General features: G+C 36.6%; 1 protein-coding gene across 3 annotated transcripts in view; it reads left to right on the forward strand.

The window, feature by feature from the left end:
* Window positions 1-14,676, forward strand: part of RNGTT (RNA guanylyltransferase and 5'-phosphatase) — a 308,561-nt gene that overhangs the window by 95,031 nt on the left and 198,854 nt on the right. For 2 of the 3 annotated variants that reach the window (XM_058566657.1, XM_058566655.1), the window contains exon 10: window positions 12,478-12,549. The exons of the other annotated variant lie outside the window; for it this stretch is intronic. In XM_058566657.1, coding sequence (XP_058422640.1) covers window positions 12,478-12,549 — 72 coding nt within the window. The remainder of the gene's footprint in view (window positions 1-12,477; window positions 12,550-14,676) is intronic. 3 annotated transcript variants of the gene reach the window in all.

The following is a 14,676-nucleotide window of genomic DNA, read 5'->3' on the forward strand; positions in this document are numbered from 1 at the left end:
AAAATATGACCCATCTCAGTAGCCCATCCTAGACCTAATGAATTAAACTCTTCAGGGGCCAAGGCATCTGTACTTTTACTAAGTGCCCAAGTGATTCTAATCAGGCAAATTTGAGAAACAAGTCTATAATTTATTTAACCAGTTGTCTTTTGGTGGACATTTTGATTTTTTTGTAGTTTTTTCTGTTATGAGACACACTTGGATGCATATCCTTATACCTTTTTCCTTTCACAATTGTGCAATTTTATAATTAAGAAGATTCTTAGAGGTGAGATTGTAATGTATGTTAAGAATCTTTTGATTGCAAGCAACTGGAGTCCAACCTAAAGTAAATGAGGAAAAAAACTCTCCTGGCACAAATAATTAAGTTTTAGCTTGGCCTGCTTCAGGTTGGATCTGGGAGCTCAACTGATGTTGGCCCGGCTCTGTCTTTCTCTCTCTTTGCTTTAGTTGTCTGTTTGGTCTCATTCTGCATGAAGTCCCTTTCCACATGGGAGGCAAGTTGCATTGTAGCCCAAGCAGAAAGAGAACTTTTTCTCCCAGCATCCATAGATCGATCCAAGGGAAGACTCCAAAGGGCGTTGCCTGAGTTATATACCCATGGAAGAGTGACCGTGAAGGCCAGGAACTCATTGGTAGTGGTACCACTTAGAGTGCAAGAGGAGTAGTGCTTCCAAGGAAGGGGTGATAACGGACCATACCATGTTCACTATGCTGGATTCAAAGGCATGCCCATTTAAAATATTGACATATATAATTGCCACCCTTCTTTCCAGAAAGTTTGAACACGTGTACAGTTCTACCAACCATACGTAAAGGATCTGTACACTGTCTTTAACACTGGGTTTTGAAAATTTAATATTTTCTAATTTGATGAGGGAAAGAATGACTTTTTTACTTTAAAAGACAGTATAGCCTAGTGGTTAAGAGCACTAACTCTAACTGTGCCTTACTGTCTCTATTAGTTACTACATGACGAACTTAATATAGTTTACTGTTTCCTCATCTGTAGTTAAGTGGGGCTAATAACAGAACTTAGTTCTTGGTGCTCTTGTGAAGATTAAGTTGGATAGTTTATAAAGTGCTGATAATAGTGTCTGGCATATAATAAAATGTTTACCTCTTTTAATTTGCATTTACGTGAATTGTTAGTGAGATTTAACATTTTTTAACTTCTTTATGAATTACTGTATTTCTTCTGTGAGTTGCCCATTCAAATCCTTTAAACATTTTTCTATTGGGTGTTCATCTTTTTCTTATTGACTTATGAGAAGTTTTTGTCTGTTGGTGTATTATTACTTTATGACACATACTTTAAAAAAATGTACTTTTACTTTTTCTGTGGCATGAGTTTAAATTTACGTAGGTAAATTTATATAGGTAAAATTATAAATACCTTGGCTTTTGTGTCATTTTAAGAGAGGGATATTTTTACTTCAGAATTATTATAATACCTCCGTTTCCTTCTAGTACTTTTATTTGGATATTTAAATATTTGATGTATCTGAAATACATCTTGATAAAAAGAATAAGATAGGGGTGGGTGCAGTTTTATTTATTTCCAGATATCTAAACTGTTGCCTCAGCACCATTCAGCTAATCTGTTTTTTCTTTTTAATTGGATATATCATTTTTATTGTATACTGGATTCCCTTATATAGTATTGTTTCTGTCTTGATTTGTTTTCCCGTTCCATTAATATTTTGTATTCCAGTGGTAGTTTTATTTATTTATTTATTTTTTGTGAGGAAGATCAGCCCTGTGCTAACATCAGATGCCAATCCTCCTCTTTTTTTTTGCTGAGGAAGACTGACCCTCTGCTAACATCCGTGCCCATCTTCCTCCACTTTATATGGGATGCTGCCACAGCATGGCTTGCCAAGCGGTGGGTCGGTGCACGCCCGGGATCCGAATTGGCGAAACCCGGGCAGCCGCAGCAGAGCGCGCGCTCTTAACCGCTTGCGCCACCCGGCCGGCCTCCCAGTGGTAGTTTTAGATTGATTTAAGTACTGTAACTTTAGCATACAATGTAATGTCTGACAGTCCAAGTACACCCAGTCTCCTGGCTATTCTGAGGTTTGCCCTTAGATTTTGCTCACTTCTTTAGCTTTTGCGTAAATAGGCTATTTGATTAAGAAGTTAGGCTAGATTAGTATGTTACACTTTATAAAATGCAAATCTATACAGCAATAAGCTTGTATTTTTCTCTGCAGAGTACTCTCTGGTAGGCTTGTCTCCAGACCACTCACCTTTCTGTTTGATGTGTTTGGTTGTGTGGTTTATCTGCCTGCCACACCTTCACCGCCTTTCTTTGGAGAGAAAAGGGACTCTACATCTTTCTTGTAACTTCCCACAACTTCAAGTCTCCTCTCTACAGGGATACTACTCACCTTCTTTAAAATTTCTTCACTTTCTTCAACGTTGAACCCTTTCATGAGCCGGATTGAATTACATCTGGCTAATATTCTCTGGAATTTGTATGAGAATGCTTCCTATCTTAATCAAGGTGAAATTTGCTCCTCTATTTCTGGTTTATATCAACAGATATTGGGATGATAGGGAGTGGCGTGTGAATGTTCGCTTAAACTCTCAATGATAGAATTCCCCTAATGAAAATCACCTGCATAAAATGGATATTTATTTGTTTGACAGAGGGAATACCACTTTTCCAAGTGACCTAAGTACTTGTTGCTCCCATCCCATGCGCTTGTTTTTATTCACCAGCTAATTATTGGAGCTTGCAAACCAGAAGATAGAAGATTGTGATTGGAGAATGGGATGTTTGAGTTAGTCACTTCTGAGGTATAGTTTTGGGTGATGAGAAGGTCCAGGATGTGACCTAGAGAGAGTGCGAGTTTGAGGTTGTGTGAAGAAGAGCAGTGGAAAAGTGATTAAGGAAAGTATTAGATGGGTCATAATGAGTGATGACAGGGGTCCAGGTAGAGAGGATGACTGTGAGCCAGGTACTAAAGGTTAGAAAGGAGGAAAGAAGGTAGTATAGTTGGATGGAGACTGAGTAGCAAACAGACTGAGCAAAGAGTGACTGTAGAGTCACAAAACTGTTATCTATGCTGTGTACTCTGTGGGGCTACTAGGAAATTTTCATTCCTGTGGCAGTGTGTGTAGTAAAATATCATTTTGTAATAAAAATGACATACATATACATACATAAACTTTTGTAATGTGTATGTGTGTGTGTGTATGCGCTGCAAGCACACACACATCTTTGTGGTTGACAGAGCCACTGCATAGGTTGGAAGTACACTAGTCCCCCCTTCTCTAAGGGGGATAGTATCGTTCCAAGACCTCCAGTGGATGCCTGAAACCTCGGGTGGTACCAAGCCCTATATATACGATGTTTTTCCCTATACGTACATACCTATGATAAAGTTTAATGTATAAATGAGGCACAGTAAGAGATTAACAACAATAACTAATAATGAAGTTGGTTTTGGGGCCATTGTTAAGTAAAATAAGGGTTACTTGAATACAAGTACTGTGATACCATGACAGTCGATCTGATAACCAAGATGGCTACTAAGTGACTAACAGGCGGGTAGCTTATACAGCATATGTAGGCTGGACAAAGGAATGATTCATGTCCTGGATGGGACGGAGCAGGAAGGCATGAGATTTCATTATGCTACTCAGAATGGTGTGCAATTTACAACTTAAGAATTGTTTATTTCTGGGATTTTTCATTTGATGTTTTCGTGAAACATGATGTTTCATGTGATGTTTATCGCCACAGATAACTGAAACCTCGGAAAGCGAAACCGCAGATAAGGGGGGACTACTGTATTGTTCACTGAACATCTCCAGGGTGTGCCATTCTCATCATAGTTATTGTGACTGGCACCCCTGGAGTTGTGCTGTACATAAACTGCATAGCCAATGTGGCAGCTCTGGTAGGTAGTTCATGGGAACAGCAAGAACATTTTAGTTTTTGTTACCTTCATTTTATTTAAGGTATAGTTTTTAAGCATTGAAATTAATAAAATAAGAAGAAAAAGACTCTTAAGTTACAGCATTTGCCAAAGTTTAGTATAGTTTATAACTGAAGTGATATTTTTTGAGTGCCTGTCCTGTTCCAGTTGCTGGGCCAAGAGTGCAGGCATTGCCTAGACGGTTGAGGAAAATGCCTCACCTTGAGACATTTTACTTCATTGGGCAGGGGTGGAGGATGATTGATAATGATGGAGGAGACCTTCAAATAAAACAATAACCTGAAGATTGGTATTTAAAACAAGTCCTGTGGTGGTTTAGAGGAGAAATAAATTGCATCTGATTAGTTAGGAACTAAAGATGTTTTATAGAGGAGTTGGCATTAGATATGGAAAGATTTCTATAGAAAGAGATTTTTGTTGGGCATGGGCTAAGGGCATTCCAGGTAGGAAATAATGCTTAAAAATTAGATGTTTAACCATCTGCAAATTTAACTTAGCAATACTATTTATTTTCACCCCAAACTTGGGTAACTGAGAGCAGCATAATAGACTCTTGTGAGGTTTTAAAATAGCAATATGTTTCATGATGTCAATTTACTTGGACCAGAATTATAGTTGCCATATCTGTTTTTCCAGTTACTTAATTAAAACAGTCCTCTATAGTTTCCTGTTTCTTCTACATTTTCATTTGCAAATTGTTTTTGTAAAATTCCAAATCCCAGAATAACTCAAACTACCTAATTGTCTGGCTGTTGGATGTGAGCATCGAAGCTTTTGTTTTGCTCTCTAAATTATATTCTTTGACCCACAAAATTTGGAAAATAGAGGTTTAGAAATACGGCATTAATTCACTTGAAACAATCCAGTGGAATTCAATCAATTTTATATTGAGGTTAAGAGAAAGATATAGCAGTTAATCATTAAAATTAATAGCAAGAATCTTGGAGAAATGGCTTGTCTTTTCAACTGTTAATTTTTTATAAAGGAATATGCACATTCATTGTTAAAATTTTAGAAAGTCTGTGCATTATAAAGTAGAAAAAATTCAACTATCAAGAAGAGATTACATTTTTTTTAAAATTTTTTGTTTATTGCAGTAACATTGGTTTATGACATTGTAAAAATTTCAGGTGTACATCATTGTGCTTCTATTTCTGCATAGATTACATCATGTTCACCACGAAAATACTAATTACAACCCATCACCACACACATGTACCGAATTATCCCTTTCACCCTCCTCCCTCCCCCCTTCCCCTCTGGTACCCACCAATCCAATCGAGAAGAGATTACATTTTAACATTTTGATGTATTTCCTTTTAGTCATTTTGTTGTTTCTATATTTATAGAATGTGTATAATCAATATGTACATAGCTGACATTTGATATATGCTGTGTATCTGGGGTTCCATCATTTTTCTTCAATCTGAAGAACTGATTTTAAAATTCTTTTTTTTTGTTTCTAAAAATTGAAATATAATTCACATATTATAAAATTCACCATTTTAAGGTGTACGATTCAGTGGTTTTTAGTATATTCACAAAATTGTGCAACCGTGACTACTATCTGATTCCAGAACATTTCATCACCTAGATGAACTATGATAATTAGAAGCAAGTGGCCTTTATCTGAATGGATTTCAAGGAATGAGTTACCTTTGAGATGGGCTTTCAACGCCCACAGGTTTTCCAGAGAATAGTTAATTACTTCTTCTCATTAAAACCCTTCAGTGGTTCCTCAATGTGCATAGCATGAAAGCCAAACTATTCAACATATATTCTTTATATCTGGGCCATGCCTATGTCTTTAGCATCATATTTGATTGTGAGCCCTTGAACCATAGGTTCCACCTATACTGAGCTTTGGACAATTTGCCCCAAACCGTCTTTTTTCCTATCTTTGTAATACCATTTGGCCCATCGACTGTCCAGTTAGAAAATATCCACTGCATCTTTCAGGATTCAACTAATAGGTCACACACCTTGTTATCAAGTCTGTCTCTTTCTCTTCAAGTAGAAATAACTCCCCCTCCTTATGCTTACACAGTATGTCCTTATTTGGCTGTAGTAGTATAGGTGTACACATGTTATCTTAGTATAGTTATTAGTAATCTGTTTCACTCTCAAAAGTATCCTGGTTTAGATAATAAGCTACATGGTCATTCTAGCTATATGGCCATCTATCATTAAAACTATAACTCTTCATTAGACCTAGCTATTTATATATTTTCCTCTCTTTCTGGGACTCTAAATCCCTTGAAAGTAGGGACTATATGCTTAATTTCTTCAGTTCTTAGAGCTATGCCTAATACATAGTTTGGGCTCAGGAAATATTGGATGGATAGGCAGAAGAGTGGATGCCTGGGGACTTCAGCTAAAGGGAGTGAAATATAGAAAAGTACAGAGGATGGGAAAGTCAAACATGCAGGAATTTTTTGGGGGCTAGGGTGGGGCCCATAATGAAGGATTCAAGCTTCAGATTTCTCCACAGCAATATTTGATACCGAAAGACAGTGGAGCAATTTCTAACACATTCTTGAGGGACATAAAGTTGATGTGCCTTATGTAGTTTTCTTCAGGTTTCTTATGCTTGGGGTTTGTTGAGCATCTTTTATCTGTGGGTTTACAATTTTCATCCAAAGTAGAAAATTTATTGCCATGATTTCTATCTTCCCCCCTTTAGGAGATTTAATTACTAATGTTTATTTAAAAACAAAACAAAACAAAACTTTTTTCTCTCTGTGTTTCATTTTGGATAGTTTCTATTGCTGTGTCTTCAGGTTCACTAATCTTTTCTTCTGTAGTGTGTAAATTGCCATTTACCCCTCACCTCAGACATTGTAGTTTTCACCTCTGTAAATTCATTTTGAGTCTTTTTTTATGTCTTCTATGTCTCTACTTAACTTTTTTTTTTTTTTTTTTGTGAGGAGATCAGCCCTGAGCTAACATCTGCCAATCCTCCTCTTTTTTTGCTAAGGAAGACGGCCCTGGGCTAACATCTGTGCCTATCTTTCTCCACTTTATATGGGACGCCGCCACAGCGTGGCTTACCAAGCAGTGCGTCGGTGCGCGCCCGGGATCCGAACCAGCGAACCCCGGGCCGCCGCAGCGGAGTGCGCGCACTTAACTGCTTGCGCCACTGGGCCGGCCCCCTCTACTTAACTTTTTGAATATATGGAATACTGTTATAATAAGCTGTCCTAATGTTCTTTCCTGCTAACTTTAACGTCTCTCAGTTTTGGGCCTATTTCAATTGATTTTTTTCCTCTTTATGGGTTGTATATTTTTGCCTCTTGCATACCTAGTGGTTTTTGGTTGGATGGCAGATATTTTGAATTTTATCTTGTTGGGGGCTTGCTATTTTTGTATTCCTATAAATATTCTTGAGCTTTTTTTTCTGGGATGCAGTTAATTTACTGGGAACTAGTTTGTACCTTTTGAGACTTGTTTTTAAGATTTGTTAGGTAGACTAGAGCAGTCTTTAGTCTAGGTGTAATTATTCTCCACTACTGAGACAAGATCCTTCTGAGTACTCAGTGCCCTGTGGATTATGAAATTTTCTAATCTGGTTGGTGGGAACAGGCATTACTCCCAACCTTGTATCAATGCCAAATATGGTTTGCTTTAAGACTGGTCGCGGTTTTTTGCCTGGCCTTGAGTAGTTTCCTCATATGCACGCTCTGTTGAATATTCATGGGGATCTATCTGCAGATCTCTGGACAGTTTGAGTACTCTCTCTCTCTCTGATACTCTGCCCTGAGAACTCTAGCCTCATTGGTCTCCCTAGACAACCTGTTCTATTTTCTCAACTCAGGGAGACTGCTGGGCTCTACCTGGGATCCCCCTGCCTCCATCAAAGCCTGGAAATTCTCGTCAGGCAATAAGCTGGGACAATTGTAGGGCTCATATAGTTTATTTACTGTCTCTTAGGGATTACTGTCCTTTGTTGCTGGATGTCCAGTGCCTTGAAAATCATCGCTTCATACATTTTGTCCACATCTTTGGTTGTTTCAGGCAGGAGGGTAAATCTAGTCCCTGTTTCTCCTGTTTGGTCAGAAGAGGAAATCCGTTTTCCCTTTTTAACTAGGTTTTATTTTTATTTGTAATTGTGGTAAAACCCACATAAAATTTGCTCTTAACCATTTTTAAGGATACAGTCCAGTAGTGTCACTATGTGTACATTTTTGTGCAGCAGATCTCCAGAACATTTTTATCATGTAAAACTGAACCTCTGTACCCATTAAACAGCTCCCCATTACCCCCAGACTGTGGCAATCACCATTTATGAATTTAGCTACTTTGGATACCTCATATAAGTGAAATCAGATGTTAGTTATCTTTTTGTGACTGGCTTATTCACTTATCATGCTGTCAAGGTTTATTCATGCTATAGCATGTGATAGATTTCCTTCCTTTTCAAGGCTGAAGAATATCCCACTATATGTGTATACCACATTTATTTATCCATTCATCTATCGATGGACATTAGAGTTGCTCCACCTCTTAGTTATTGGAATAACGATGCTATAAACGTGAGTGTGCAAGTATCTGTAACACCCTGCTTTCAATTTTTTTTGATATATACCCAGAAGTGGGATTGCTGGATCATATGGTAGTTTTATTTTTAATCTTTTGAGGGAACTGCCATACTACTCTCTATAGTAGTTTTACCATTTTACAGTTCCACTGACAGTGCACAAGGGTTCCAGTTCTCTTAACTAAGTTTTAAGCTTAGGTATTTTATGTTTACCTACTTTTCTGTGGCGTAGGGCAATGGTGGCAGCTGTGGGGAAGGGAACGTTGTGGTAAGGATATCATTGGGAAGAATTCAGCCTAGGTATTGGATCTTTGTTAGAATCCCAGTACCCCGTTCTCTTTTAAAAACTTTTGGTGAATGTTTTCTTCAGCTGGTTGGGAACCATATTTTATTCCAATAACGCTCAGATTATTTTTCCAATTCAGCGTGGAGTCCAGGAGCCTTTACTTCAGACAGAAAGAGTATTTGCTATTTTTATTACTCTTCAGTCAGAAGAGGGAAAAGAGAAGACAAGAATAACCACTGAGTTTCCTTCTATCTATATTTGAGTGTAATGGTGAGAATTATCAAGAATTTGTCATTTTACAAGAAGGGCTTCTGACGGCTTAGTGGGCTTGGAGTTGAACCCTGCTGTGCCTTTTTGTTGTACCAGAATCTTGATAGTTTCTGTGGCTGTCAATTTGTAAAGCTTACTTGTTTGTTTACTCCTTTTTACCTGTTTTGTTTGCTGATAATTAATTTTCTTTGTTGTTTTTTTTTAATATTTCAAGAAAGATGTTTTTGCTCATTTCATCAGGTAATTTGGGAGGGAAATTTTGTGATGTCTGCTATCTAAACCTGGAAGTCCACTTAATTTCCATCCTCAACTTTTTGAAAAGAATAATTAATTGAAAGCTGTTATTGGAACCACCTTGTTGGCTCATAAAATATTTGTTGGCTCAGATACAAGTATTTTTTTTTATGTGTATAGAATTTTTATTTATTTATTTTTTCCCTTTTTTAAAAATTTCGGTAACATTGGTTTATAACATTGTATAAATTTCAGGTATACATCATTATTCTTCTATTTCTGCATAGATTACATCATGTTAACCACCCGAATACTAATTACACTCCATCACCACACACATACGCCTGATCATCCCTTTTGCCCTCCTCCCTCCCCCCTTCCCCTCTGGTAACCACCAATCCAGTCTCTGTTTCTATGTGTTTGTTTGTTGTTGTTTTTATCTTCTACTTATGAGTGAGATCATATGGTATTTAACCTTCTCTCTCTGACTTATTTCACTTAGCCTAGTATCCTCAATGTCCATCCATGTTGTCACAAATGGCTGGGTTTCATCGTTTCTTGTGGCTGAGTAGTATTCCATTGTGTGTATATAACACATCTTCTTCATCCATTCGTCCATTGATGGGCACTTAGGTTGCTTCCAAGTCTTTGCTGTTGTGAATAATGCTGCGACAAACACAGGGGTGCGTGTATCTTTACGCATTGGTGTTTTCAAGTTCTTTGGATAAATACCCAGCAGTGGAATAGCTGGATCGTATGGTAGTTCTTTTTTTTTTTTTTTTTTGATTTTTTGTTTATTGCAGTAACATTGGTTTATAACATTGTATAAATTTCAGGTGTACATCATTATACTTCTATTTCTGCATAAATTACATCATGTTCACCACCAAAATACTAATTACAACCCATCACCACACACATGTACCAAATTATCCCTTTTACCCTCCTCCCTACCCCCTTCCCCTCTGGTAACCACCAATCCAATCTCTGTCCCTATGTGTTTGTTTATTGTTGTTATTATCTACTACTTAATGAAGGAAATCATACGGTATTTGACCTTCTCCCTCTGACTTATTTCACTTTGCATTATACCCTCAATGTCCATCCATGTTGTCACAAATGGCTGGATTTCATCGTTTCTTATGGCTGAGTAGTATTCCATTGTGTATATATACCACATCTTCTTTATCCATTCGTCCCTTGATGGGCACTTAGGTTGCTTCCAAGTCTTGGCTATTGTGAATAACGCTGCAATGAACACAGGGGTGCATGTACCTTTATAAATTGGTGTTTTCAAGTTCTTTGGATAAATACCCAGCAGTGGAATAGCTGGATCATATGGTAGTTCTATCCTTGATTTTTTGAGGAATCTCCATACTGTTTTCCATAGTGGCTGCACCAGTTTGCACTCCCACCAGCAGTGTATGAGAGTTCCCTTTTCTCCACATCCTCTGCAACACATGTTGTTTCCTGTCTTGTTAATTATAGCCATTCTGACGGGCGCGAGGTGATATCTCATTGTAGTTTTGATTTGCATTTCCCTGATAGTTAATGATGTTGAACATTTTTTCATGTGCCTGTCAGCCATCTGTATATCTTCTTTGGAGAAATGTCTGTTCGGTTTTTTTGCCTGTTTTTTAATTGGGTTGTTAGTTTTTTTGTTGTTGAGATGCATGAGTTCTTTATATATTTTGGAGATTAACCCCTTATCAGATATATGGTGTGCAAATATCTTCTGCCAGCTGTTAGGTTGTCTTTTTATTTTGTTTATGGTTTCCTTTAGATGCAAGTATTTTAATAAAAATATTTCAGTAAACAGTTTAATAGAATGAAAGTGATTTAGTTTATGTCAAATGTTGAGTTCAAGATGATAAGCATAAAGAAATGTCTGTAGCTTAACAAATACATATTCAAAAAAGAAATTAATTGTTAATAGTTTAAAAAAATTTTTTTTATTGATGTCATAATAGTTTATCACATTGTGAAATTTTTTTTGTACATTATTGTTTGTGAGTCACTGTATAAATGCATCCCTTCCCCCCTCATACCCACCCCCAAACCCCTTGTCCCTGGAGTAATAATTTTTTTTTTTTTTTTTGTGAGGAGGACCAGCCCTGAGCTAACATCCAATGCCAATCCTCCTCTTTTTTGCTGAGGAAGACTGGCCCTGGGCTAACATCCATGCCCATCTTCCTCTACTTTATATGGGACGCTGCCACAGCATGGCTTAACAAGCGGTGCGTCGGTGCGCACCCGGGATCCGAACCGGCGAACCCCGGGCCGCCGCAGCGGAACGTGCGCACCTAACCACTTGCGCCACCGGGCCAGCCCCTGGAGTAATAATTTTTTAAAACAACAAAATACGTTTGTCTTAAATCAGTGTGTTCTTTGTAATTTTAGAAGATTGTGTGTGGATTTTCTGTCATGAAATTAGATAAAAAATCTGCTTAGTTTTCTAGGAAGAATATGAGGAAAGAAAAATAATGTTAGGTCAAAATCTATTATTAAAAATTAAAATTTTATAAAATTTTATAAAATATTATATACTGCATTATATATATATATTTATACCGCATTATATACTGCATTATATACCTATAACCATTCTTTAGTGTCCTTTATCTCTATTTTGTCGAAGTACAAAATTTAAGTTCTTTTCACTTAATGGCTGTGATATCATTTTCTCTTGTCCTGTTGGCTTTGATTATAGTAGAGGGACATGGAACCAAGAAAGACCACGTAGGTCCCATGGGGATTATATCTATAGTAAGAGCACCATTTATACCTATGGATTTTATGATTAAAGTAATTGGCATATAACAAAATTAGAGGCAGTAATGATTTAACAAAATTATTTTTTAAAATGTCCCTGATATTTGGAATTTAAAATTTCTAGTCTCTTTTTACTAGTAGTTGGTTAGTAATTCAAACATAAAACAAAATGTAGCATAGTAATTCAAATATAAAATAATAATAAGATATTGTCATATGATTTTATTTCAATACAGAATAAATTCATGATGGAGATTTTTGGGGTGCTGTCAATCTGTTGATTTGATCTAGGTATAAGTGTGTTGACTTTGAAGTTTTGTCAGGTTGTATATTTATAACTTATATGCTTTCTCTGTGTATGTTATGTTTCAATCAAATTAAAGAAATTGCTATTAAAGTATGAAGAAACTTATCTTCTTTTCTCTTTCAAGGAAATGATTATTGACAGAGTAAATGGACAGGCTGTTCCTAGATATTTGATATATGACATAATTAAATTCAATGTAAGTATCTTTTATAATTTATAAAATAAAAGTTGTCACTGAGATAATAGATATGTTTTTAACAAATAAAAAGCGTTAGTGCCTTAGAGATAGTAGGAAAGAAGAATTGTGACTCTTTCAGGTTGCTTGTTTGATATTTTCTTGTTAATACTTTTACATCTCCTTTTCTCTCTCTCATTGCCTAATATTTTGCACATTTCTTGTCTTGAGATTCTTTAGGTACTTTGAGTGAAGAAAATCAGTTTGTGATGAAATATGACAGCGTTTTATAAAATGGCAACTTAGTTTTAGTTACCCCTGTACTCGATTGAAAAAAAGTCCCCAAATTTTATTACTGTCACTTAGAAAAAAGAAGAGAAACTGATTATGAGTGTGGAATGTATAGATAAGAGGCACAAATATGTTATTCATGAGTACAAGCAAGAAAGTTAAAAACAAAATATAAAATTCTCTTTTGTAAATAGATATCAAAAAATTGGAATTATATTCTCTACTCATTTACTACAGTTTTAGACTACCCAAGAATCTGCTTGCCTGTTTATGTTTAATTATAGTATGAATGTCTAAATTATTTAGGCAGTACAAGATGACTTCTGTAAGTGCAAGAAACTCTTTCAGTAGTGTACATCTCTGAAAAGGTATAATCATTCCTCTACATATATATTATTCAAATTGCGTGTTCGTTTAATATTCAAACCAGACTGAAAGCAGTTAAGAATTCTGGAATTAAAAGTGTTGTTTAAGGTTTAAAGTTTTGAAGATTTATAACAAAATTTTTAAAAACTTTTTTTCAGGTAGATATGTTAAATTGCAGTATTAAGATTCAGGATTGCATTAATCAGATTACTTAAAGGCATTTTTTCCTGGAAATTTTCAATGTACATATCTCATTTTTTGGTTGAATATCGATATTTCAGAGTTGTTTTTTTTTTTTTTTGATGAGAAAGATTAGCCCTGAGCTAACATCTGTTGCCAATCCTCTTTTTGCTGAGAAAGATTAGCCCTGGGCTAACATCTGTGCACATCTTCCTCTACTTGATAAGTGCGCCGCCTGCCACAGCATGGCTTGATAAGTGGTGTGTAGGTCTGCATCTGGGATCTGAACCTGAGAACGAACGCCCGGCTGCCGAAGTGAAGCACACGAATTTAACCACTACGCCAACAGTCTGGCCCCTCAAGCAGAGTTTTAAATTTAAGAAACTCAAGGTCAGAAACTGTCAAGTTTTAGTTTTGTTCTGTTTGTGACCACTGTATTCCTCAAAAGTAATGCTTTCTAGAGCTGGCTTACTCTTGTCAAAGATTGTAAAATAATGTTCACTGGCCCACAATGAGACATAAAGGGTGGGGGGTGGTCTTGTTTCTTGTGAATGGGGGAGTGCTATCTCCTTTGCCTCTTGATATTGAGCTCTCAGTAGAGGTTCATTTCTTAGCCTGGGAACTTTGTCTTAGATAGCAGCCTTCTAATTCTTTAAAAAAACATGAGGGCCAGCCCCGGTTGGCCTAGCGGTTAAGCTTGGCGTGCTCCGCTTTAGTGGCCCTGGTTTGGTTCCCGGGTGTGGACCTACATCACTCATCTATCAGGGGTCATGCTATGATGGCGGCTCATGTACGAAATAGAGGAAGGTTGGCAACAGATGTTAGCTTAGGGAGAATCTTCCTCAGCAAAAACAAAATAAAAAGGAAACATTTCAGCAAACACAAAACTATAGGAAGATAATATAAGGAATACTCATGTACTGACCACCAGATTTGCTGAAGCTCAGCATTTGTCATTTTTATTCCACTTTCTTTTTAATAGGAAATAAATCATTACAGATCCAGTAGAAGTTTCTTGTGCACACCTCTCTCGTCCTATTCTGACCCTTTTACCCAGAAGCAACTTCTACACTGAATTTGGTGTTTATTGTTCCCATGAATGTTTTTAATACCTTTACTACCTACGTGTGTGCCCATAAAATATATGCGGTATTCTTTTGCAAGGTTTCTGGTATTATAGAAAGGGCATTGTACTGTACTGTGGTACCCAACATTTACTCCATGTTATTTTGTTGAGATTTATCTGTGTTAATATGTGTAGGTTTAGTTCATTCATTTTAATTACTATTGAGTATTACATTGTATAAATGT

Source organism: Diceros bicornis, chromosome 23 (assembly GCF_020826845.1).
Source record: "Diceros bicornis minor isolate mBicDic1 chromosome 23, mDicBic1.mat.cur, whole genome shotgun sequence".
NCBI lineage: Eukaryota > Metazoa > Chordata > Mammalia > Perissodactyla > Rhinocerotidae > Diceros > Diceros bicornis.